We start from the raw sequence: 27,791 nt of genomic DNA, 5'->3' as shown, positions 1-27,791 counted from the left end.
TAATAATAATAATAATAATAATTATGTTATCGGTAATCGGTATCGGTGATCGGCCCTCATGGGTGACCGGTATTGGTATCGGCAGGAAAAAACCTGATCGGCACATCTCTAGTATCTATGTGTTTTTCTAATATTGTCAGCCTTAGAAATAAAACCCTTTAAAAAATTTCCCTCAAAGCGAGGAATGATGAACATTCTTCAGTTGAATAGAGGCAGTTAAGTAAATCTCTTACAGGCTACAGTTTAACTCTTTATTGTTTCTGAGCAAGGATACAGAAATCTGTTTAATGCTGGAATGTTTGCCATATAAACCTCTGAAATATGGCTTAAAGTCAACCAGAAGCTGAGACTGAAGGCGTTATAATCCTGAGTAAGCACAAAGCTAGTTGAACTTTGTCACAACTCTAAGAATGTTAGCTTCCCTGAAAGTGTTTTAGTGGGACAGAAAGTCAGATAGAACAGCAGTCGTCTTGTTTCAGCTGGTTCAGAACACACACACACACACACACACACACACACACACACAGACGCGCAAACACTCAAAAAGCACACACACCAAACCCCTGTGAAGCATTTAAGGAGTCTAGCTTTGGCATTGTCTCAAGACACGAGGGGCAGCTGTGATTCTTAGGCAAAAAGAACTGAAGGAGCTCTCCTTACCCTCCTCCCCATTTCCTGCCTGCACTGTCTGCCTCTTCGTTCCTAGTTTTTAGCCTCAGTATAAAGCAGGTCACACTCAATTTTTTAAAAGGTTACCAGACACTCCCCTCCCTTGCTGTCTCTCCATATTCTTCTGCCATTGTCAAACCTTCAGCTACACCAGGGGCTCCCATTCCTTGTACAAAAACAAAGAGCTAAAGATTAAGGGAAGGAGAGTCCCAGAAAGCTCCAAGTTCAGTCTGGGTGACACTTGTGAGGAGTTGCATAACAAGACATTTACTGGAATCAGGGAGCCGCAGGCCAAAGTCTGGTGCCACTGGTTAGTCAGCGGAACTGTGAGGCCTGTGTTGGAGATATGTGGGACGCTGTGTGTGTGCGCGTGTATGGGTGTGTGAGTGTGGGTGCACACACATAACCTGGGCCTCATAATTAAAGCTCTTCTGCTGGCAGATGCACAATCACGATGGCAGACAGACAGGCAGACACAGGGAACATTCCAGCACATGCTTTTATATCCTTTTCTTTACTGCAGAGGAATACTTTGTGTCTTTTTCTTTTTTTCTTCCCGCCTGATTTCAACACGGAAACTTCTTTACAACTGCCTGTACTCTTCACTTACTGGATCACGTTTTGTTTTGAAGTGCTGATTTACCATAGCTGCACACAGGGGGTTCAAACAAAGTGGGAATGGACTTAGGAACTGATTTATGGGCACCATCAAGTTGGATGGAATGTATCTGAAAACATACGTCTTATTGAATTAAGGTCTGAACTTTGACTGGGCCATTGCAACATATAAATATGCTTTGATATAAGTCAGCCAAAACTGAGCAGTTTCCTGCTGAAATGAAGTTATGCAAATCAGGGCCACCACACTGGTTGCTGCAAACAGAACTTCTTATGGCTTATTTTCAGCAATTGTTTCTTCTCCCATCAGTGGCTTGGATCTCTCTACCTTGTCAGGAGTTACCAGAGGTCCTTTGTTTTTTCTTCTACAACAGCTCTCCTTCTCCTACTGCAAAACAGTGCGCTGTTCTTTCTTCGATTGTCTTTGCTTATTTGGATTATTCAGATAATTAGTTTAATATCCATCCATCCATCCATTTTCTGAACACCCTTGTCCCTCAGTGGGGTCGGGAGGGGTGCTGGTGCCTATCTCCAGCTAACGTTCCGGGCGGTTAGCTGGAGATTAGTTTAATATATCAATTAAAAACTGAAGATTTTCCTTTTCACATCATCTGTTTTTTATGCCCTTGTAAGTACAAGTCGATCAACTTGTTTTGATGGTGCTGGCAGAGAACGGTGTAACACTGTGACGTAACTGTGCTGATCCACGCTGATCTGATGGAGCAACAGCGTGATACTAGTAGCCCCACAGACGATTTCACAACGTCATGTTTTCCCTTCTATCCTGCTCCAGATTTGTTTACCTCCTCAGCTCCGGCACTACTATTGCTCTCTGCACTCTTTCATTCTTGTTTGCCCAGAAGGGCTTTAGGGGATTTAATCAAACTTCAGTTGACTGAGGCAGTAAACAGGGAGGACAGCGGGTCAGAGTTATGGCGGAGCACAGCTATCAAATGATGTTTGCATGTTGATGTCTGAGTGTGGAACACGTGTGTTTATTTATGGGCGCTATTCTGATGACATCACGTCACTTTAACATCAGCTGAATGTTTCCAATTTATCTCATGTTGGACTTCTTCATTGGTGTCCTTTTTTTACAGTTTGATCTCATTTGGTGCATATTTTCTGGATATAAATCGTTAATTATTTTTAATTAGTTTTTTTTTTTTTAACTGTGGAACAAATTTTGTTGTTTTTCTTATTTTAAGTTAAAAGTTTTTGCACAAGATGAAAGTTTTGAATTCCTTTAAAGGTTGGAGATGTTTCCATTTTCATCACAAAACCACAAAGTTCCGTGTATTAAATTATTATTTCATGTGCTAGACCACCAATGCCTTTAATTTATTAGGTACCCAATTGTGGACTTCAGGTGTGTCTTTATTTATCCATATAAATAAAGATCTGTATGTTTGTATATCTGTATATACAACAATCTGTATATTTTTGTTACACAGTTTTTTTTATATAGCACTGATCTCATCTTTAAAAAACAAAATTATCCAGTTTATATAAAGAAATATGTAGTCAGTTCAATCCTACCATACAGACAAATTTAATGCAAATTACAATGGATCCTCACCTGCTTATTGTTCAGTATTTGAGGATTCACCTGCTTGCAGATTTTTCTGTGGAGTGCTACTTGAAATTATTTGCTGAAAAATCATGTTTAGCATCTTTGTTAAATGAGATATACCTGCTACTTGACTTGTGATTGGCTTGTGTAAAGCAGCCAATCCAAGAGTGTCATTCATTTGCCTTGCTGTTGATTGGCTGTATCCCCAAGAGCAGAGATAAGAAAGCTTCAGTGGTTTCAACTATGCGAATTAAAGCATGTTAAAGTGCATTTCATGTTAGAACTAGTAAAATAGGCAGTTGTAATGGATTCCAAAGGGAGTCTCAAATATTTGTGGATTTCAGCTATCCAGTTCAGGTCCCTACACCCCTTGAACATGGGGTCTACTGTATTTCAAATCAATCTTATTAATACAGTTGAGTTTAGTTTGTAACACAAACTGATAAAAAAACAGTTGGTTTCAGCAGTCCCTCCACCAGACAGGGCATGTGTTTTTTTTTTCTAAGTTTTGCAGTTTTAGACAACTTTTTTCATGTGTGAGTGTACTTAAATATGGCTGCTTGGCTGACCCCGGGTCTTTCATGTCTTTCAACCTTAACAGCTTAAGGTTTTTGGTTGTAACATGAATAAATGTGAAAAGCTCAAGGGGTATAAATCCTTTTGCAAGGCACCACATCAAACCACAAAACCTTTCTACTCAGTAAGAGCACCTTCCATTTACACAGCATATATTCTGAGCTGTGGAATACTTTTTTGTTTTGTTTTGCTCGAGTTAGTAAAGCATCAGGTGGTGCTGCTGGTAAATTAACACTTACCGAGCCTTTATATAACAGGACTGAACTCTGGAAAATCCCATATTGTGATCCTTTCATTTTCAAACAAATCAGGTGGAATGTGTACGCGGCTGATTCCGCCCACCTCAGACGCTGTGTTCCTGCCAGTGTTTTGTTTTGTCAGTCCCTATTTTCTGGCTGCAGCCCAGAGGACAGACCACTCAGTGTCCTGGCTGACCACTAACTTCACAGTGAGTGTAGCCGTAACAGCAAAGAGTTAGGTCTTCAGCTAAAGAGGGGAGGAGCACCAAATCTAGGAGCTTTACACTAAGAGTGAAAATATGGAGTAGAGATCATGTTAGCTTGCCAGGTAAACAGTCATTTAGGATGAGTCAGAATGTTTTGTTTTTCTCAGAGTGGGTTTGGTAGTAGCGGGACAGGAGCACGTGATACTTTGTTTTGGTCGCGGGTTTACCCGGGCTTGGCGCAGAGTGTGCTTTTGCCCCGCGTGCCGTCGCAGCTTCTCATCTTTCACACAAACTGAAGAAAACAACCCAAACCAAAAAAAAAAAAAATCTCCTGATTCTTTTTGCAGGAAGACCTCGACATTGTTTTATGGTGCAAAAAGAGGAACTGTTGACGTTTTAGTGTTAAAACGAGAAATGAAAGTCGCCAGCACTTCTTCACATGTGAAAATCTGCTCTCGTGGATCTCTGAGCTGGGTTGCAGAATCGTGGGGAGGGCAGCGCTTTAATGGGACTGCTCGCTCGCTGCCCCGGGCCCCAAACCACTGGCATTACCCAAACCCACATTGTTGTGCAATTCCTGCCCTAAAGCGATTATACACGGTGCCTGTCAGACTGGCCTGGCATTATCACACCATCACACATTCACTCGACCCTCTGTCACACTCAAGAATGCTCAACAGTGGAAATTTAAATCCATGATTAATTCAGAGTGAGACTGAGAGTATGGATTTAAAGATATCCTTATGTCCTTTGTGTCTCCTCCATAAGACTCCCCCCTCCTCCTCCCCGCCTGACTTCTAGAGAGGGAGCCATGCGATTCAGGGTGATTTTCTGCACAGACACATTAAGACTCATTTGTCTCCCAATGATTCATTCCTATTCTTGCTGTACGTAATTGACGCAAAAGATTAGAATTAATCACCCACTTAACCTAAAAAAAAAACCCCTCAACACTTGTTTAAGTCTCGATATAAAGTGATATTTTTAGGTGGCAGCCGTAATGTGAGAAAGGTCAGTTGATGTTGAGCCTTGTGAGTCAGACGAAAAGTTTCTATTCAGCAGGTTTTGCTTCTTTCACTATTTGAAGTATTACTTCAGATGATATTTGAACCAGCTCTTAGCTGTTCTTAAGTTCATGTCTTTGAGAGTGTCTTGCCCTTTAGCCTTTGAGCTTTTCAGCACTGTATCGCATTACAAGAGGATTAGAGGGACTGAAAAAAAAAAAGAATCTGACTTGAATCTAAGAATTCTGACTTTTTTTCTCAGAAATCGGTCTTAGTTCTCCGAATTCTGACTTTAAACTCAGAAAACTGCATCTTTGGAGTCCCCCTCAGCAAAATAATAAAAACAATAAAAAATTCACTTGAACCCAACTTGTTCCTCCAAAAAGTTAGTTCTCTCATTTTTTGCAAGTCGTCTTTGCAAAATGGCTCAGTCTTAGTCAGACAGGATGTAAAGTATCTGTGAGCATGAGTTTTCAAGTCTTTCTACAGACACTCCTTTGGATTTGTTGTTGACTTTGACTGGGCCATTCTCAGTCACGAATAAGCTTTAGGGGGTTTTCACACCTGATACTGTGATAGACATGGTTCAAGTGGGGATCAAAATAGCAACATTTGTTACTATTTCATCTGGTGCATTTAATTTTTACACTGCACTGCGTCAATCAAGCCAAACTGTTTGAAAAAAACTGCTGTCTCCCTCACCTGTGGTGGCACTGTACCAAAAACCTCAAGAAAACATGAATGCAAGTTCCTTCTTTACAAAATTTAAACAAAAATGGGGTGGCGTCAAATTTTAGCAGTTTGTAGGATTTCTCTTTTTCTTTGGCAAATGGCCATTTAGTTGTATTTTCCCAGAATGCCCTGTGCAATAGTCCCCTTCCTGCTTTTGGAGCGGTGTCCGATCTGCTTGGTATTCACATACGCATTGAACCGAACCAAAACCTAAGTTTCTAGGTGGAAAAGAGTTCTGACTGGAAACCTCTGCACTGTAGCCCTCTGTGTATTTTTAAGATACACAGAGTTGTCCTGCTGAAAGTCAACTCAGTTTTTTATAATCATAATATCATCTGCTCGTTACAATGATGTCACTGTCATGTTTCATGTTAGGATGGTAATCTACTGTTTCCTCCACAAAGCATTTTTTGCATGTGTTCCTTTTTTATCTTCTCTGAACATGGAAGTGGTGTGAATACTTATGCAAGGTGCTACATTTATGTCTTTGTATCATTCAGGAGCATACTGTGAGCAGCAGAAACAAGACAAAGAAAAGTGTCAGATTAATTTAAAGCACCCCAGGGTGAGTCTGTCAGTTTATTCTGTGTCATAAGCTCACAGGAGCAACATCGATGTCTTTTCTAGAACCTATCACCGGCACCTTTCTCCACCTGCTTCATCTTTTCCTTTTGAAGATGTAAATTTCAAACCTCTCACTGCACAGGAAGCGGGCTCTTTAGAAAACAGCTCAAGGTATGCAGCACCAGTGCAGTGATGTCATGCGCAGAGGAAGCAACGGGGAGTGTGATGCCAGATTCAGTGGCTTCTTCCTCTTCCAGTTTCCTTCATTTTTCAACATCCTTCATCTGAACTCTGCTGAGAGCAGGAAGTGAATCACTCCTGATGCTTATCCATGTAAATTCACACATAGTTCACATTTGACAATTTTCCAAATAATAGTGTGCGGAAATTAGCTAAGTATTATATATTAGAGTAGGGATATGGCACTGATATGAACAATATTGCTGTTCACCTGTATTACATAATATAAATATTTCCTGACCCTTTTGACATTGTGAAAAAATAAACAATTGACATTGCTTCTTTGCTTCAGTGAAACATCCCACGATCCTGTTCTGCATCTCTACAAATAACACATGACCAAGCCCCAGTTATACTTATAAGGCCATTGTGTGGCACATAGCAACACATGCACATATTTTAGCATGGTATTGATGATATGTTAAAAATAGACATTGGCCATTACCAATGTTAATGGCGATAGATCCTGCATCTCTACATCAAAGTCTAAAATCAGACCATGCTTCTGAAATGAATTTGTGCTAATCTGTATTTAATAAGGACAGTAACTCTCTTTTGTCCAATCATGTGTAATGGGAAGCACTTTGTCTTCCCAATAGCAGACTCAGGACTTTGAGTCAAGGATTTAATACTGTGCACTATGCCTGTCATAATAAGCAATTAATTGCATCATAAAATAGAACGAGATAATTGCCATTCTGATGATTAATATTTTATCTTTAATTTAAGTTGTTGGTTGTAAATGGTTCTTATTTTTGTTTTATTTATTGTTTTTAGTTGTTGTAGTTTTTTTTCTTCCAGTTCCAGTTTTTACTATTGTTTACAAAATTAAAGTTTATTGGTCTTTGAGAGAGAGAAATTACATTATTATGCCATTATGCATATATTAATTGACAAAGTTTGTTATCGTGCAGGCCTATTAGACACCTACGGGGTATCCCTAGGTTTCCCAGTCTAAACATGGGTTACAAGATTATAAATATCTTCATAACATAGAAACCTCAGGATGATCGGTCAGACCAATAGACCCAAGCCACCACATCAGCATCTAGCAATAGTCCACACACAGAGTATCTTTATGAAGGTAGGGCAGGCTGCAGCCCAGTCCAGTGGCAGTGCTGATCAGAGGCAAAAAATATCCCCACTCCACAGACACAGCTCTGTGCATTTTACAGACTCACATTGTGTGGCACATAGCAACACATGCACATATTTTAGCATGGCAAGCTTAGCCAGCACAACTCAGTCCCTGTCTATACACATGAGCTACATGCTGCTCCAGTCTGAGTCAGATAATCAACAAGCACGAGAGCGAACCCAACATGTGAACACAGAGCTCACATTGCTGCCGAGACACTACTTACAAGAAATTTGTCACTAACAACACTCATATAAAAAATATAATGAATGCGAATAAAGCATTTGGAGTCATTCGATGCCAATTAGTCATGTTGCAAACAGTGGTGTATTTAGAACATTTAATATTAAATCAGTGTGACTTCATTTAAAAAAAAAAAAAAAACTTCAATGAAAATTACTGAACAGTCTACATCCATCAAGTATATACACACAGATGAAGTTGTCCCTGGCAAAAAAAACTAATTACATATTTTACACAGAACAAGGTAATCTCAGTCCAGAGCCCTGCTTTGGTTTGTCCACTTAGGGCTACTGTAGGAACATGATTTTACAGCATATTAACATTATTACCTGCCCACTGTCAAAAAACCTACAGCTACATAACATTAATATGCATCTTTTTTTTTTTTTAACATTTTCAAGCGAAAGTAGGTAACTTAAAACTGCCATCATCGGTGGTCCTGCTAACTAGGTGCTAAGACCCTCCTCCTGGATTTGATTGGTTGTTTCAGACTGAGCTGCGTATTTCTGCAGATGGCAGCTGGACCACAGGGAAGAGGCAGAAGAGTTTGATTTCTTTCGCAGATTATCATGGTCGTGACCACAGGGAGGCTTTTCTTCACCAGGGAGAGTAAATCACCTCAAAGTTGATCTTGATCAGAAGGTGGCTGAAGCTTAAAACAGGCTAATCCTGAGTGGAAGCCTACAAGAGGCTGGAGAAGACATGAGACTAGAGCAGATGTTGATCTTCCAAAAGGACAATAACTCAAAACATAAAGCTAGAAATTGCAGAGCTAAATACAAATAAGACAAAATGATGCAAATAAAAACATGTATCATTTTCCTTCTACTTTGCAATTATGTGCTATTTTGAGCTAGACTAACTTATAAAATGTCAATAAGATAAAAAGTGGTTTTTTAGTTTTGATGTGACAAAATGTTAACTTTGTTTTTTTGTTTCCAATGTGATCACAGCGATACCTCCTCAGCCAAGTTTTCTTTTGAATATTTTTCCAAACTGTCAGAAACCCAGAACAACAGGAGAGGATTTATTTCTTTGTTTTGGGTTCCTAATGGGGTCAAGTCTTTAGTGAAGAATAGTTTGTGGGATGTACAGTAATTTCTGATCCATTGTAACCTCTCCGTGAAAAGGCCTACCTGGACCAGGCACCACTCTTTCCTTTTTCCTCTTGTTTTGCCCGGTCAGACTGGAGTTTTGATTAGGAAGTTGTGGCTCATGAACCCACTGTTTTCTCCAGCTGGTCCCTTGGCTCTGCACCTAGCAGGGTCTCATTTTGTGGTGTTTTGCAAGTAAACCAGAGTCATCGGCAGGATCAGTATCAGGACCGGCCAGCTCTTCCTGTGTGGACACAATGCAGCAGGAAGTTTGCTAATAGCCAATCTGCGCCTTATACGGGACGGCAGCGGTCACACCGACGATAGATCCCTGAGTGCCAGAGGCCTTGTGGATCCTCATCATTTGCAAAATCTGCTTTCAAGCCTTCTGCAGAGACTCTGAGAATAATCACTTCTCATCCTTATCAGTCGGTGTCCTCTGCGGCTTCCAAACTTAGCTGAATGTGTGTAGGTTTGAGGAGAAAGAGAGTTTGGTTGCTCTGAGATTGCTTACTGAGGGTTGTGAGAAGGCGATCCTGCCAAGAGTGCAGTTGGTAAATACATTTGCAGACAGATTTGCTTCTGCATGACTTGTGTTTTCTGTCTTTCCATCTGCTCTTTACGATGGTCATATATCTCACCATCTGGTAATGGCTGTTGTAAAGAAGTACTTTCCTGGAAGTCATTGACTACTATTCAGACTAATAGAATTGTAAAGTGAATTTGAGGGGCTGCACATTGGCAGCTCAATGCATAGCCTGCTCTCTTATCTTTGGAGATATACACCGCTGGTCAGAAAATTTAATTCATTTATCACTGAGATGAGCGTCATTTTGCATTTTGGGTTTTTAACAATACAGTTCTTTCTCCAGCATTTTGCTCTCTCCACCGGTAACACTGTTGCTTGCAGTACCAGTGAACAGTTTAATGTTAAAGGAAGACTACCTCCAGATTAACTTCACGTCACCGAACAGCAGGATGAGTCGATCTTGAACACGGTTGCAGGTTCCATCATGAAAAGGACTCGGAACAAACATTAAAACTGGTTGGGTGGGATAAAACAGGGTGACCTTAAGCTTCTGGGATAACCCCAACCTCAACTCTACTGACAGTTTATGTACTTTGCTTAAAAGCTGAGTACGTGCTCAGACAGCAACCATTTCGAAGGAAGACCGCTACTTCTAATAACCCAGGTATGCATAAACTTGCTAACACATTGTTAATGTCATGTAAGCAGTGGTACATGTATATATTTGAGCCTGTTTGTATATTTTTTTAACCTATTTAGATTTGAGAAAAAAATAGCAATCTCAAACTGTCAACCAGTTTCTTTTTATTCATCGCAGTTTTTTATTATTATCCATCTACATCCATAAAAAGAATAACCAAAATAAAATAAAATCCCCAAAATAAATATGATATTAATGCCTATGAGACATAAACTGCTGATTGGAACTTTTAAGTCAACAAAAGTGAGAAAGATACCCTTTTGAAGCACGAGTGTGCAATCAGGTGCAGCAAGTAGTGATCTTTAACTAAGGAGCCTGAAGGAGCAATTGGAAATGATAAGGGATGGAGGAGAAATCAGAAACAGCCTATTTTGGTTACCCATGTCCTAGGGTCAGTTTCCATTTTTGTTCCAAAAGCTTTCTTTCTGAAAGAAATTGTGGCAAAACAGTTTCCTTTTTATAGCTTTGCTAACAGTGACACATTTATACTCTGCTCACCAGACAAACCTGAGGCGCTCTGCTTTGCTGCTCGCTGCTATGCAACATTAATGACAACAATCATTTCCATTTTTCAGACTGGATTTTTTCTGTTTTTAATCTGAGGATGTAAATAATAGAAAAAAAATAAGACCCGGGGCTGTGCATTTCCTGTGTTTGGCCTTTCATTTCCGCTGCCTTTTTATAATCATCGCCATATTGACTTTGGTAAACAGGTCAGTGATTTCAGTGATTACCACTGGACAGTTCAATATTGGTGCTGATGATAACCTATTAAACTGCAAACACATGAAGTCATTGCCGTCTGTTCAGATTGCTTTGTAAGTGTGGTAATGTTATGGTGTTGCAGAAAGAAATAAATTGGATTTGCATTTAACTTGTTTACTTTTTAGAATGTCCTTTGGTGACTTTTAGTTCAGTTAAAAAAATGAACTGAACAAGTGCATGATTTCTTTGTATTTATTTATTGTTTATGTGAATTACTTTAGATTTAATTAAGGTTTAGGTTAATGAAGGCCTAATGTGACTCTGTTTATGTTTTTTCTACTACATCCTTCATGTTCTAACATTCAGCCTCATCAAGGAAAACATCAATACTAAAGTAAAGATATTTCCTAATTTATTAAATATTAAACGTGTAATACATTTTAAAGCTTCAAATAAAATTTTCAAACTTTAAAACTTTTTAAAATTTTGTTTTTCTTGTCTTTATTAAGAAAGAACATGGTCACTTTACATACCTTATAGATAGCTTAAGGCACCAAAGAAGTGGACTCTTGGGTAGTACAATATAATACATATAGATAATTATCACACGTGTTATACATTTATGGTTTGCATGCCAATGTAAACCACGAATTGCACTGGCATCGTCAGCCTGTTGTGAAGATGGTAGTACAAGATATGCAAAAGATCATAGAAAGAGATGAATCATTGTGAAGACAAAGAGTGAATTACAACTGATCCAGTCATTGCATTGTAAAAAAATATATCAGTCACTTGAAATTAGAAATGCACCAATCAGAAATTGTTGCAAGGCATCTCCCCTTGTGTTTTTGTAAAGCTTTCTTCTGCCCGTCCAATTTTAGTTCATTATCCTTTAGGTTGTAGCAAAATGCAGCATCAGCCAAAGTTTTTTTTTTTTTTTTTGCTTTTTTCAGCAAAAAGCAAAAAAGTTGCTTTCATTTTATATTTAAAGTAAAATTGTGAAGATGTTCTTCAGTGCCTGTTTTATGTTATTATATAGCTTGTGGTGCTTTGATGGCCTAATGGAAGCATAGAAGTATAGAAAATCTTAACCTACTTCTGGTAACCTGCTGGTATCACTATGAATGACCTGAGAAGACCCACATCAACAGACTGAGGGCCCTTAGCAAATACAACATATTTTAGCTAATAAGTAGCATCCAAAACAAGACGAGTTCTACATGCTAAAAGTTATATGTTTCATTCAAGTTTGCTTTCTCTGTGTATATTCCATTGAGAAAGTACACCCTTACCCTTACTCTTAAATTTCCAAAATCAGATATGCAGAGGTTAAAAACCTCAAAAGGGTATGACTGAAATATCTCCATATATTTTTTCGGCTTTCTTTTTTTTTCTTGAAAGTTTTGTTCTTTTACTGTGGCTGGCCAGCTGAAACACAGACATGTCTCAACTTTGCAATTTTCCTGAATTCGTATTTGAATACCTTGCTGACACTGAAAATAACCAACTTTAAGTATTCTTTAGTCAGTAACGGCATCCACACAGAGTGTGGACATTAGTGCAACCCTTAAGTACCGAGCAGTGATCGGGTTCAAACAAGGTGAAAGCACTTGAACTAGACAAAACATTTTAGACAGAATGGTATGAAAAGCACAGTAGCAAAGATCAACATGAAAAACTAAAATTGCAACGAACAGCGACTTACAAAATCTGCTATCTGGGTGAAGCCCAGCACATAGAACGTGATAGCGACGGCTACTACTTGAGTCATGTCACAACCCATCTATTTCAGCACCAATTCCATCAACATTTGTTTGATTAATTCCAATATTACCAAACCAAATACAATTAGATTCTGAAATCAAATTATAAAGTTTAGTTGGATCCTGCTTAAATCATTATAGTTAGATTTGTACCAAGGAAGAAATTATCCCAAGAAAACCAACAGATTGCTTTTAATCTTTATTTTGTTGAACTGCCTTCTCCTGGGCAAGTACGAGGTAGATATGAGTGACTCATTTTTAGCAGAAAGAAACTTCCTTCAGAACCAGGCTCAAGATGAACTGCACTGGGCCACATGTAAACATTGACGCATGTGAGTTTCCAGAAAAGGTGACTTTAGATTTGACCAGATGCTACCGTTTTGTGCATGGTAGAATTTGTTCCTTTCCGCTCCATATTGTGGACCGTATATATGATCAGAACGGGCAGAAAGCTGCAGCTCGACTCATCTTTTGATGACGTTGTGATCTTTGTGGGATGTACTTTGCCGTCACTTGCTGTCTTACCCTCTCACCTGCAGCAGCGTGAGCAACCGCATGCTGTTGTTAGGAGGGCAGACATGCTGAGCCAGTGTTAAACTAATGACAAGTTTGCATGTCTTCTGTCTCAACCACACAGCTCCAAATGAACCAGACTCAGCACTAACCTCCAGACATGACCAGGTTGAAGCTTTAGGGTTACTTACTAAGGTGGTTGGAAATGGCCTATATGTCAGCTTTCATAGTCTCAGACATTACAAAAAAAACAAAAAATGTAGTTCCCATGCAAACGTACACCTACTGTTGAGGCTTAGACACTTGCAGCGAAAGAGGAAAGAAATTCTGCTCAGGACAGCACCGTTTCTCTAATGACTTCAGTGGAACTAGTGCAGGGAAACCACAGTTTTCACTTTCATCTCTTCCATATCTCTGGGTAAATGTGTGCAGAGCTGCATCTGCTGCTGTGTGACATTGTACCTGCTCGCACGCTTTCAGTCAGTGAGGAAGGGAGCACCGCTGCTCGTACCCATAACTGTATGGGCTTTGCAGCTGAGGTTTCATATGTGGCTTCAAGTGATTCAAAGCAGCGCTGCATGTAGGTGGTGTTGTGCTTTCCTCCGGGGATTTTTTTCATTAGACAAGTTGACATTTGAGCAGCCCTGAAAGTGTCAGCACCCAGGTCACTGTGCCAACAACTTTCTCTGGTGCATTGCAGTTAGTTTTCTTTGAGTACATGGCTTGAGTCTGTAAGAGAAGGTGAGGATAAAGACAGAAGAAAGGGAATAAGTGGAGTTTTATCATGTTCTTAGGTTACAGCCTCAACGTTAATATATTTTATTGGAACATTGCATGAAAGAGCAACAGAATGCAACAGGTGATGTGGAAGGAAGACGAAGAACGGTTTTCAAAATAACTTCCAAAGAAAATCTTTGCACTTGTTGCAGTCCTCAGCAAGGACGGGAAAACTGGTCAGAGTTAATGGGAAGATAGATGTAGCTACATACGAAACAATCCTGGAAGGAATACGTCCAATGAGAATCTGTTATATGAAAATGTGTATAAACTGACTGAACTGGAGCAGTTTCATGAAGAAAAATGTTCATAAGTGGAAGAACTATCTTGGTCAAATGTGTAAAATTAACAATTCCTTCAGTTGATAAGAAAATGCAGTTAGAAATTCTAAATATAATGCTAAATAAATAAGAAATCCCGATGCTGCTCAAAGCCAAACCATAGAATTATACTGAATAGATATGGTTTCGGCATATTATCAGTGATACCCAGTCTAGAGTTGTTTGCTATATCAGCACCAATACAGATACTAATATTGGATTGATGCATTTTTAGATAAAGTGCAAAAACTTTTGAATACTTTTTCGATGTGCTTTATCAATTTAAGAAATAAAAATAGAAGAGGAGGAGAACTTGAAGTGAAAATTTGGGACACTATGTAAAGGGAAAGAGACCCAAAAAGATCACGAGAACACGAGAAAATAGGCAATGGAAAGGTCAGAAAAAATGGGAGATGGCAAGAAGAAAAAAGGAGAAATGCAAATCCAGAACGATGTACCAAACAGAGAGTTCTTTCAGTAGCACTGCCAGTTGGGCAGTTTAAAGTTCGCACAGTGTGTTCTTTAAGGATCCAGGCCTTGGACACACACAGCTTACTCTGTCTCCATTTCTTCAGCAGCCTTCACCACCCAGACGACCCCTTACTACTTACTACATGTTGAGTCACGATGCATCCACTCATGTAATTCACTTTCAGCCCTGCCTTGGCATAGTGAACATTACTTTCTTTTAATGCATGTGCTCTGACAACAGGCCTTAGTGCCTGTTGCTAAACATAAACTCCTCTGGCTGACAGAACGGGGATTGAATTGAACTTGTGGTGTCCACTTGGCTCGCGGCCTTTGCGGCTTCACATTCCATGCCTTCTTCACTACTTACCGACCGCCATGTTTCCTGAGGCAGGAAGTCAGCTCTGTTTCCTGTCACAGTCCTCTTTCATGTGGTCACTTCCTTTTGTTTTGCCAGTACTGTTGTGTTGACTCAGAGAACAGGAGGTGGTGCTCCTCACGGTGGGCTCGAGAACAACAGCGAGAGGTTTTCTCTCTCCGTATCTGCGGCTGTATAAGTGAGCTCTCACGAAGACAGTAATGTCAGCTTACGGCCTGCTTATTATGGCTGCATATCTTAGTGCAAAATGACTTTTGGGTGTGCTTACTGGAACTTTAGCCTTCTCCGTCAATTTTTTTCAGAAACTCTTCCTAATTTGTTTTATTTTTGTGCATCATTATCATGTATTTTTTTTCCAAGATGTCCCCCAGCTACAGTAATCAAAGTTCAACTATGTGAAATTGTGGGTTTTGTAACCTTGCTCAGGAATGTTGATTGTGATGACTGCCTGGCTGGGAATCCTGCATTTACTGTTTCCTAAAAGATACTAGCACGTTGGCGGAGATTACAATTGAACTTTGCACACAGTGATTAGCTGGAATGCTTAGATTCCTGTGTACTGCAGCCAGAGATAAATCTTTGTCACAAAGCATCTCTGGTTCCAAAAGCAACACACTTTATTTCCTGTACCAGTGTTGAAACTGGTAGAGTACCCCTTAAAATTAATACTTTGTGATGTTGCAAACATAAATTTATTGAATTTCATTGGGATTTCATGTAAATAGGCTAACACATTTTCTTTTGAAGTAAAAGTCTGAAAAGTGTTTTGACGGTCATCGTCCTAGAATCCCTAAATTCAGTAAACATATTGCTTTTTGGCCACATTTATTACAAATGGCAAATTTTTAATGTGGCACAAAGGCACAACTAGAGCCTCCCAAGAAGCGCTTGTCCACTTAAACTGACAAATTGGGGAAGAAAAGATTTAATCAGGGAAGCAGCCAAGAAGCCCTCTGGAGGGGCTACGGAGATTTGCAGCTCATGTTCCAAATGGCTAGTCTGCTACAAGTCACGTGGAAAGAAGAAAAGATTTAACTTTTTGCTCTACAAAACATGCAAAGGGCTGTATGCTGTAGAAAACAAATGCTGGAAAGCACCCTGAAATCACCGTCCCCATGGTAAAAATATTGATGTAGCTGAAAAATACTGTGGGAATGTTTCCCAGGGAACAGGGAAACTGGGCAGAGTTGAAATACAAGGTAATCCTTAACTGAAACCTGTTAGAGGCAGAATCAGAACCAAACATGGAGAAGCAACGTTCAGATTTATGCACTATAAATCTGGAAGAAGCTACCAGAAACTGCAACGCAACTGAAACACTGAGTTATTTTAAATAAAGCTAAAAACTTGTTTAGAATTGCCTTTGATTCATAACTGGAAGATCGTATATGATGATGATTATTCTTGATGAATTTGACACGACAAAGCTTATTTACTTGTTTCATAATTATGTTTTTATCGTTTTGCGCACTTTGAACTGCCTCGTTGATGAAATGTGCTGCACAAATAAACGTGAAACTTGAATGGGACGGAATAATAAGTTTGAGCGGCATGGATATTTTGGAAAACACTGTAGCCGGAGGGACTTTGATTCATATACGTGGGTAACTGTGTGTGTTCATGTTTATCCCCAGTTGCGTGTGTTTTTTAAACCGCCATCACTGGCTGAGGCAGACTGTGCTTCAGAATCAAAGACTTAACAGAGTTGCTGTTTGTCGTAGTGCCATTCCACTAAAACACACACACACACACACACACAGTGGGGCAGACGACGAGCGTTTTCCACTGGCCACACCAGACACCCTGGGCCACACTCCCCACACAGCACACCAAGTTCTGTTAGAGTTTTGGTATTTCCCATCAGAGCACTTTTATGTCCCCTCGCATCTGCTCACTCTTTTGCTCCATTCCTTCTGGACTAAATGTTCTAGATCATCACACCCCGCCTTTTAACTTGTGTCACAAGCCATAATAGATTTCTTCAGTGCTGCAACTTTTTTTCTTCTCTCTCCATCCTGTCATCAGGATGATGGAAGGGCCGTAACAGGACATCCCGGCGTCTGCCCACACATTGCAGGCATTCCTTATTCCAGCACAGCTGAATAGAGCAGCACACTTAGCAGTCATGGGAGACGGAGACTCATGACTAGACTTTTCTCTCTTTGCCTTTTGTCATAAGTACTGATGTTCAGCAGCAGGAAGAGGAGAAATGGGAGAGAAGCATTGGCGAAGCTGATCAGGGAAGGGCTGTCACATAGCCCAGATCATGAAAACTAGCCCAAGACAATTGGCTGAAGCAGTCAAGTCATTTAATTCAGGAATAATTACATTCAGTGTCCATGGCGGACCGAATGGGCCTTCGGAGGCTTTGAGAAGGGAAAGAAAGTGAGTAATACAAGTGCATAGAGTGACACAAGTTGATAATAATGTTGCAGTACCTCACTTAAAAAAATTGCCATGAATCTGCATCTTAAAATAGAAACATTTCTTCAGCTCCTGTAATTTGGGGTTCTTAAACAGTTTGAAAGAGGTGTTATTAGGATGCATTATGTAAAACGTATGACAAAAACAACTTCTTTTTCTTATATCTTGCAAGTTTCCCCATTTCCAAGGAGCTTAGAGTCAAATGGCTCGACGACTATTTAACCCCTGAAGAACTGACAGAATCTTTCATTTTGCACATTTGTTTTTATGTTAAATTAATTTGGTGTTCTCTTGAGTTTTTTTTTTTTTCAGTTATTTTCTGATGAAAACATGATATATTACATTGGAAGAAAATAAAACGTACAGAAATGTGGGGTTTATGAATTTTTTAATACCTGCCTTTTTTTTTTCAAACGGTACTTTTAATCTGACAAACAAGCCCCATTGGATTGCATATCATAATTTACTGAATATGACATTACATACAGGAATAGCCATAAGAGATCAACTTTTTGGTGCAAGGTATTATAATCTGTTGACCAAACGCCAGATCTTGTAAGGATATGCCTGTAGTTTGTACGATACTATCATTATTCTGATAAAATTTAAATTGAAGTGTGTAGTCAAAATGGCCATGCTTAGATTTTGGGGGAAGCCTGAGAACATCCCAGCTGTGAAGTCCAGGTGTGTCATCATCATGGTGTGTGAGTGTTGAGCTACAGCAGTGACTGGTGAACGTAACAAAACAGACAGCATCATGATGAAAGAAACTACTGCGGAAATACTGAAACATCTCTGAAAGCACAAACGGGTCTTCCAAATAGACAATGACTGTAATAAAACTGAATAATTTGTTACAAAGTGGCTTAAGGACACCAGAGTCAATGCTTTTGGAGGAGCCATCACAAAGCTCTGATTTCACTCCTATAGAAAACAGAGCTGAAGAAATGTGTGCAAGAATGGCACCCTACAAACCTGACAAAACTGCTCCAGCAGTTCTGTCAAGATTAATGGAGCAATATTATTGTGTGATCAGAATATTCATCTATTAAGTGAACGCATAGGCAGTGACACTAATTTGTGGCACGGGACTTATTTTGTAGTTCAGGAGAAGAAGTGATGGCTAAGATGAGTAGAAACAGAGGTGAAGGCAGCACAGAGGGTACAGACTACAAACCAGATGTGAAGCGGTGACTCACGGCGGGCAAAAGGCTTGATGACGTTGGCTGCTATGCACGCTAAGCTCTGCGTGCGAGTGTGTGTGTGCTTGCGTGTGTGTGTGTGTGTCAGTGTGCGTGCCGGGACTTCCAGCCTTTCCTCCAAAACAACAAGCTTTACGCAGGCACTGTAATGTCTGGGCAAGGCTCATTACTTCATGTTTAAATACGTACAGAAAATTATGCGAAGGCAGAGCTGAAACTATTTTCTGAGGTTAAACGGTCACTTTAGTAGCACTTTGAGTCAGTGTGGAGTTTAAAATCAAACAAACAGGTGAAGTCCTGAGTGTTTTGTGACTTGGGCGTCAGAGTGCAGTGGAAGAGAAAGAGTGTCTCGCTTTCTGCGGTTTGCTCAGCAGACATTTACCCAATATTCTCGCTCTTTTGTTTGCCCTGTTTTTATAACGCTTCACTAGCTTCCTGCTCAAAAATTAGTTTTTCCACTGGTGGTGTCACTAAGCAACGTCAGAGCTTAGCATTACTGTGTCTGTAAGGAGGAAAGATTAGTCGGTTTCCTCCCTTTGAATTCGTGCTGGTTTAGACAAGACACAGAGTCAGGTGGAATGTGACTGCTGGGTAGTTTTTTTTTTTTTTTGACAATAGCCTTCTCTGTTTTCCTATGAGCCCACATTAGTTCAGGATGTGTTGCTCGTGGAGTAAACCCACTGACATCTATTGAGTGTGTGCACGTGTGTTTTCTTTGGAAAGCAAACAGCATGGGGTCGTTGAGTGACCTTAAAAACCTCTCTTCTCTCCTCATAAGTCAATTGTCAAGGCAAGCATGTTTTCAAGGGCCGCCACCTGTACGCACGGATTTACACTTCTGTGATAAAGCACATCTGAGGTGTTTTGGGAAAAGGGCAAATGTCCCTGTTTGTCTGCTTCTCATCCTTTTCTCTCCCTCTCCCTCCCTCTCCTGCAGAACTCCATTAGACACAACCTGTCCCTGCACAGCCGCTTCATCCGCGTCCAGAATGAGGGGACGGGGAAGAGCTCGTGGTGGATGTTGAACCCAGAAGGCGGGAAAAGTGGAAAATCCCCACGACGCAGGGCTGCCTCCATGGACAACAACAGCAAGTTCTCCAAGAGCAGGGGAAGAGCAGCAAAGAAAAAGGTGCGTTAGTCAAGGACTTTTCCATGTGTAAAACAATTGCTTACATAAGTTCTGACAATGTTTCAATGAATTAAAGTGCGTCATCGAAATAAGTGTTAGAAATTGGATCTGGTGTAGCCAAAAGTAGCCTGTAAGAATATATTTGAAGCCACATGTACCATTTTGGACAAGGCCTCGGCCCAATAAACCTGGTCCTACCTGTTACAAAAACAAATAGTTGCTTTGTGTGTCAAAAAAATCATTTGCCAAACTTGTTTTCTTTTTTAGATACATCTAAAACTAAGTTACATTCAAAAATCTGTCAGTTTTCAATTGGTGAGCTCTGGTCACTGAGTGGTTCATCAAAAATGATTATCACTGATTCATTCAGTGCGTCAGTGATAAGAATGTTGAGAGATCGAATTTGATGTTTAAACATTTTCTGCTGGCATTGAAAACTGTTATATCAAGAAACCTACAACACTTTTTATAGTTTTCTACGGTTTAGTCCTTGGAAAAGTCAGAATCAACAGTTCTGACCTCAAAGAAAACCAGAAATTGGGTCAGGCAAGAAAAGCCTGACTTGAACATCTTAAGACTTAAAAAATGTTGAATTGATTTATAAACTACCTAACTGACAGAACCCAATGTGTGTCTAAGGATGTTTGCCAAAGATCAATTTTGGGACCAGTTCATTTTTTTGTACTAATATAAATAATAATAGGTCTACATCCAGCTATGGTTCTCTTATTTGCCAATGATAGAATTATTTATACAAGTAGCGGTAGGTTTCCTTTAGTTGACGCTTGACTTCTTTTAAAGGTGTCTACTCAGATTAAGATAAGCACTTAATCCCATAAAGATAAATTTTTACGTGTTTCTACCTGTTCAAGATCTACTAGCCTCCCAGATACAATATTAGGAGACACTCATTTGGAGAGTGTTTTGATGATAATTCAACCATTGATGTCTATAATAAAAACTTTAGACCAAATATGGGTTTTGATTTTAATTTAAAAATCTACTTTCCCTTCTTCCTCGGAAACAATTAGCCAGGAGCATATTCTTATTAGTTTAAGTTATCCTTATATTAGTTACTTGAAGCACAGACAGTTAAAGAAACTGTGCATGGTTTACTGTGTTGCTCTGCACCTTGTTATAAGCATGAAAACTATTATTCACCCTTGCAAACTTTATGAGGTGCTCAAACATTTTTTCAGTGTAAATAACATCCAGTCTTTGGGAAAGGCTCCCAAGTAGGCTAAGGAATTAAACAAAATTGCTCTATAAACACATACATTCTCCTTTGAACTTAGACTTATTTACTTTACTTAGAATATAATTACTTTTTGTGTAAATTAAATGAAAGTTTAAATTAATTTCTCCATTTCATCGCTCGAACAGTGATAATTTCCCTTTGGTTTCTTCCTCATAGCTGTCCCTGCAGGGTGGCCCCGATGGCAGCGCAGACAGCCCAGGTTCCTATTCCAAGTGGCCCGGCAGCCCAAACTCCCACAGTAACGATGACTACGACGCCTGGAACGGCTTCAGGCCTCGGACCAGCTCCAATGCCAGCACCGTTAGTGGGCGCCTCTCACCATTTGTGCCTGAGGACGACCTCGGGGAATCCGATGTGCACATGGGCTACCCTGGAGCTCCAGGATCAAAGATGACAGCCACGCTGCCCAGCCTCACCGAGATGACTGGATCTCTGGGACACAGTTCTGAGAATGTCATGGAGAACCTCCTGGACAACCTGAACTTGCTGTCGCCCAACAACTCACAGGTTGGAGGCGGGGCGACGACCCCTGGCTCCTCCCAGTCCTCCCCCTCACCGATGATGCAGCCGAGCCCCGGTTACCCGGCCTACAGCTCCCCGAGCATGGGCTCGCAGTCGCAGCAGGAGTTCCACAAGTGCGTCTACGGCCAAGCTGGGATGAACACCTTGCCATCCATGCCTTTGCAGACTCTGTCAGAAAACAAGCCTGGCTTCGTGCCCGGCATGGGGCAGTACAGCTGCCCCGCTGGGCTCCTGAAGGAACTGCTGACGTCAGACACCGACCAGCACAGCGAGATGATGCCGTCAGTGGACACAGTGGTGTCTCAGTCCAGCGGGAGCTGCATGCTGCCACCGTACAGCAGCAGCCAGCATGCAGTCAAACTCATGGCAGGAGGGAGCGCTCACCCGCACGGTCTCTCTCACCCCCACAACGTGCACAGCCAAGGCCAGGCCGCGTCACCAGCTATGAATGGCCGCTTGCTCATGTCGCTGAGCTACAACGGGGGCGGCGCACGTCTACCTGTCACCAAAAGCCCCATGCAGATGCCTTACGGCCTCCCTGGGCACCTCGGTGGGGGAGGCATGCCCGGCAGCTTCTGTCCTCTCAACACCAACGGATATGGTCGAGTGGGCATGTCCGTACCTTCGCACATGGAGAAACTTCCAAGCGACCTTGATGACATGTCCATTGAGAAGTTTGAGATCGACGTGGAGAGGGTGCTCCATGAAACGCTCATGGACGGCGACTCACTGGACTTCAACTTTGAGCCAGTTGTGACCCAGCAAGGTTTCCCACACGGAGTGAAGACCACTACACACAGCTGGGTGTCCGGGTAGAAAGTGAAGGCAATCAGAGATTTACTCAACTGACACAATGCTGTTTAGGCAAAGAAAGAAAATTAAATATGAGATTAAAGTTTCGTATCCCAAAAAAAAAAAAAGAAGAAAAAGAAAAAGACATGCAGCAACATTTCTGCTCCAAAATTATACTTTCAGGCAACATTATTTCTGCAGACCCTTTATGGACATGTCAACTTCAGAGCCAATGAAGACAAGATCAGGATTTTCTCCAAGTGCCAAACATTTTGCCTTAACAAGAGAGTCGAACTGAAACACAAACAGTGTCTTGAAAAGGGCTAGTACCCCTTAAAGTTTTTCATGTTTTATCACATTACAATCACATACTCAATTATATTTCACTGGAATTTCATGACAAAAACCAACACAATTTAAGAGTGAATGTGACAAAAAAAATAATTCTTGTTCAAGATGTTTCATTGCAATCACTTCTCCAGGTCTTTTATCATTGTTTACACATTTGGATCTTGACATATTTAGAGACTGATATTTATTTGCTCATTCGTCTTTGTAAAATAGCTCAAGCCCAATAAGATTGGATGGAGAACATTTGCAAATAGTTTTCAGGTGTTGACACAGACTCAATTGTTGGATTTTATTGTTGCACTTTGACTGGTCCTTTCTAAAACATGAATATGCTCCATTCTAGCTTTGATAGCAGATTGAGGATTGTTTTCGTGTTGCTAGGTCAACTTCTTCCCCAGACTCAAGTCTTCTGTAAACTCCAGCAGTATTGCTTTCAGTATTGCCCTCCATTTTTCAACATCCATCTCCCCAACATGGCTCAAAAAAATGCATCCCGACAGCATGATGCTGACGGCATCATGTTTCAGCATCCATATATTTTCCAGAGGTGATTGGCAGTATTAGAATTCCTTCATAATCCCTGCTCTGTATGCATGTCAGAATGTTTAAGTCTAGTTTTAGTCATACCTGACCAGAGTGACTTCTTCAATATAATCTGTCCCTTTACTTGTGAGAAATTTTAAACATTGCATTGCTGTCTTTCAACAGTGGCATTATAATTGCCATTTATCCATAAAGGCCAAATTTGATTCTCTCACCTGAACTGTGGTACCAGTAACTCTTGCAGAGTTACCATGGGCTTCTTTGTATTTGCATATGGTGCAAAAAGTAAATAAATAAATATTCCATTAGAGCTTTTGATGTTTTATGAATTAATTCTGATTCCTGCTCACTGGCTTGTTGGGCATGTTGATTCTTGATTTTTATAATGCTGTAAATAAGCACAGGTGGACTCTATTTAGTGATTAATTAGGTGAAGGCATTCAATTGGACTGGATTTAATTTAGGAATCTCAGACTAAAGGTGGCTGAATACGAAAGCACACCACACTTTTCAGCTTGTTATGTCTAACACAGTTTATAAACTTTGAGTTGTTTTCATTCCACTTAACATTTATGCACATTTTGTGTTGGTCTGTTGCATAAAATCCCAGTAAAAACACATTGAAGTTTGTTTTTGTAACCTGACAAAAAATATTGGAAAAAGTTATAGGGGTATGAATACCTTTGCAAGGCGCTGTATTTCCAGTTTACACGCAAAAGGTTACAGACACTGCCAAATACATCTCATCATCATCGGCACAACAATCAGAAGATGGGCACCTTCACAAGCTGTTTGTAATGTTCCATCAGTCAAGCTTTTTGTACCAAAAACTGATTTCAGCTTCTGTCGAACGATGAAGGTAACGCGTCTTGTGTCTTTTTGGACTGAAGTGCTTAAAAATGAGAGATTTCTCGGTGGACTCAGAATGTTGTTACATAAGAACATGCTTGTTGCCTGAGTGTACATAATGTAATCGAACAGTTTGTAATATTTGTTCCTTGTTTTTTTTTTTTATTTTTTTTTTTATTGAGTTTGTAAATACTGTTTACAGAAAGGAAATGAAAATCAAACCAGCAGAAGTGAGCTCAAAAATAAAAATGAAAACTGGATCTTTTAATTACACGTTGGGTGAACAGGTCAGTCAGGCTGATTTCTTGTACATACTTTGAAAATGTATATTAAAATGAAGCAGTACATGTTTACTAGATATAGTATATATTTGTGAGCTAAGTTATTTGAGGTTAATATAGATTTACGCTGGTGCACAAACTGCACTCGGACGTCGGAATCGTTCTGAGTTATTCGTCACTCTGAACCTTAATACCACAGGGGCCTATTTGTTGTGCCTGAAATTGTAGATTTTTGACTGCAGGCTCAGATAATATTGTAAATGTCTACAGTCCAGGAGATGCTCAAATACAGCAGTCTTGAAGAGAGAAAAAAAAATTTTTTTTATTTTTGTTTTGTTTTTTTGGGGTTCAAAAGAAAAAAAACTTTTTGTAATTTTGTTGCTGAGGTTTACTGAACACACATTTAGTGCTGTGAATGTTACTAGTTCCAGACAGTTTGGATGAAAGAAATTTCCTAGCGCTGCTGCTGTCATTTTCACGCTAATAACCAGCCTGTGCCAGAGCTTTGTTGTGTTTTCTTTCTGGTGTCAAAGGTTAGAGTTGATCCAAAGGAGCCCTCTGATGCTGTCTTTAAGAACAGCCTTACTTCTCTTAATCTGTCCTCTCCTACCTCTGCTTGTTGTTGTCTCTTTAAATATTTACATGTCTTGATGGCACCTAATTTTTGTTTATTAAAAGGTTTACTAAATTTATTGTCCCTAAAAAAAGAATGCCACTGAGTGTTAGTCTGATCTTAAGCTTGTATATTTGCATTTTCTCGCTGATCGCTGGACTAACAGACATTTCATCTTATGTAGAGTCAAAAATGTGAATGTGTCTGAAAACTCATTTCATGGTGAAAAGGCAAAGAGGATCAGGAATAAAAAGGAATTTAATAAACTAAGTTTGACAGTAACTTTAGTAGTGGGATTTACAGTGCAACCCATGATTATTGGCAACACCTGGTAAAGCCTTGTGTAACAATTCCTTTTTGCAGCAGCAGCATAATTTCATACAGAATATATATTTTCAAATCCAACCAACCAATTGCATTTATTTAGTAGAGCAAGCTTCCCATATTAAAAAAAATATAGTTTTAACAACTGTTAAACTTAGAAAAAGCCTTTACTTATTTAATTTATTTGTGAAAGCAAATGTATAGTGATAATCACAAGCCAAGACGTTACCACAGAAGAATGTTTAAGAGATAAACTTTTTGTTAATCGACATAGTTTATTTTTGCAGTTCCAACCTGTTTATGAGTTGTAACAGATTCACTTAAATCTAAATTACCTTTACTCGTCTTAAATGAAGTTTGTTATACAAGGGTTAAAATGTATATTTAATGGTAATATAATGAAAAGTAGGTTTTACACTAAATCCACTTTCAGGTACTGCTTTAAATGGCACTCATAAGGAGATGGTTATGTTTTTCAAATATCTTAGCAACGTAACCTTTGATCCCTATAAGTTCACATGACATTCTTATCCTTTTTAGATTACTTCCATATCATTTAAGGGTTTTTTTTTTTTTTGTTGCACATGTTTACCAGGGTTGCAAAATTGTGGAGGGTGCTGTATCTGGAAAATGACAAGAGTTAATCTTGTTTTGTTGAGGACTCTGCGTTTGCCGGTTTTTATACAACCTCTTTTGACATGACTTCAGCTTTAGAAACACAGATAAATGTTCTGTGAAAACTTCAGTTTGAGCATGTAAACGTAGTAACATTTCAGTACAGCCAGAATTGTCAAATCGTAGAAGACTAAAGCTAAATTCTTAACCCTTTACAAAAAGCAGAGAAGCCCTCAAAGAAGCTGCTGCTTGGCCTGCATGCCAGGCATTGCCTTTCCTTAACCCCAAACATGCCATTATATGTACTATAGCCAAATCTGCCTTTGAGGTCAAAGCGATATATTCAACGTCTCCATCGTGTGATGTGTTCAGAACCATATATATAATTTTTATGTAAAAATGTATAAATATATTTGTGCCGGTCACTCAAGTCAGGATTAACTGTATTAAATCTATGTAGATTTACTCTAAAAGCTAAAGAGGAGCTGTACTAAGTAAATTATATCTCTACATTTTCAGATGATTGAATCTATGCATTGTATTCCTTAATTCTATGTTGCTGTTATATTTTCTTCTTCCCCCCCTTGAACTTTTAACAAAAAATGTTTTATTGTAACATAACCCTGTGATGTTATGGTGTTGTTCTTGTCAAATCTTTATGTTCCTGATAGTTATATGGGGGCTGAGGGGGGGAAATGAAGTTTATTTAGAAAATAGATGATGCAGTGATCGATATGCTAAGCTTTTAACTATACTGTTTTTACTGAAATTATCAAAGGTTTTTAGAAAAATAGCAACAAAAAGCAAATTACTTAAAAAAAAATTGTGAAGTTATATTGCATTTTGAAAATACACAATATTTATTCATCAGAGAAGTCCTGCTCAAGAGGCATGTTTTGGACCAATTTAGATGATGCACTTTTACTTACATTTATTACAAAGGGCTCCTCGTAACAAGAGGAAGAGTTCCCACGTTATAGTTTAGAGTCAAAATCTGTTACATTTACTTAATTAAAAAAAATATATATGAAATTGTGAAGTCTGATTTGTAATGATAAGAAAATGTAATATTGTTTGATATCAATGTTTTCAGATCTAAATAAATGTACTTCTGTGTAAAAAAAAAATGTGTTGGAATTGTCGTTCTGTGGGCACAAAAGTCATTTGAAATCTTGTTTTAGTTTGGCGCAGCCAGACTGTCGCTGTCCTTGAAGAAGAAAATGAGATGACCCGTAAAGCTCAACAAACGTTAAATCCCTTGAACTTTTTCACATTTTGTCACACGATAACCAAACATTTCTTTCTTTTGGGGTTTTATCGGACAGAGCAACACACAGTGGTGGTGCACATAAACACGTGGTCAACATCGTCTGTACATCTCTATCACTCAGTGGCGCAAAAAGTGGGTATGCAGCACATGCAACGCATAGGGGCACTGCACCAGAGGGGGCGTCAAAACCCGGTCTGGAGGGGGCGGCGCCCCGATGATGCCTTCGCATACACTTCACCGGGCGCTTACGCTCCTTCACCTCATGCACATGTAAATGTAAATGTAGCGAGTTTTACCTTTCACGTGTCTTCGTCTCGGGGGGGCGCCGATTTATGTTTTCCCATCCACCTGAATAATATGTAGTTGCGCCCATGCTATCACTGAATGAAAATTCCACAATTGTCACTGAAATAACTTGGAACTGACGAAAGAAATAATAAATAAACTAAATACTAAGAAATAACTAATGAAAATCAAACATTACTTTTGAAATGTGTTTGGACAAAATCATTTTACAAACTACTGTAACAGACCTGGACAAAAATGATAGGATCTATAACTTCATATT

General features: G+C 39.6%; 1 protein-coding gene across 1 annotated transcript in view; it reads left to right on the top strand.

Annotated features, from left to right (window-relative positions):
• The window catches only part of foxo1a (forkhead box O1 a), a 35,648-nt gene extending 8,580 nt beyond the window's left edge, over positions 1–27,068 (top strand). Inside the window, exons 2-3 of the mRNA XM_007572397.2 lie at positions 19,614–19,805; positions 21,220–27,068. Coding sequence (XP_007572459.1) covers positions 19,614–19,805; positions 21,220–22,401 — 1,374 coding nt within the window. The 3' untranslated portion in view covers positions 22,402–27,068. The remainder of the gene's footprint in view (positions 1–19,613; positions 19,806–21,219) is intronic.
• The last annotated feature ends 723 nt before the right edge of the window (positions 27,069–27,791 follow it).

Source organism: Poecilia formosa, unplaced genomic scaffold, assembly GCF_000485575.1.
Source record: "Poecilia formosa unplaced genomic scaffold, Poecilia_formosa-5.1.2 Scaffold299, whole genome shotgun sequence".
In the NCBI taxonomy this organism is placed as follows: Eukaryota; Metazoa; Chordata; class Actinopteri; order Cyprinodontiformes; family Poeciliidae; genus Poecilia; species Poecilia formosa.
The sequence above is the reverse complement of the archived record's forward strand: the minus strand, read 5'-3'. Positions and strand labels throughout refer to the sequence as shown.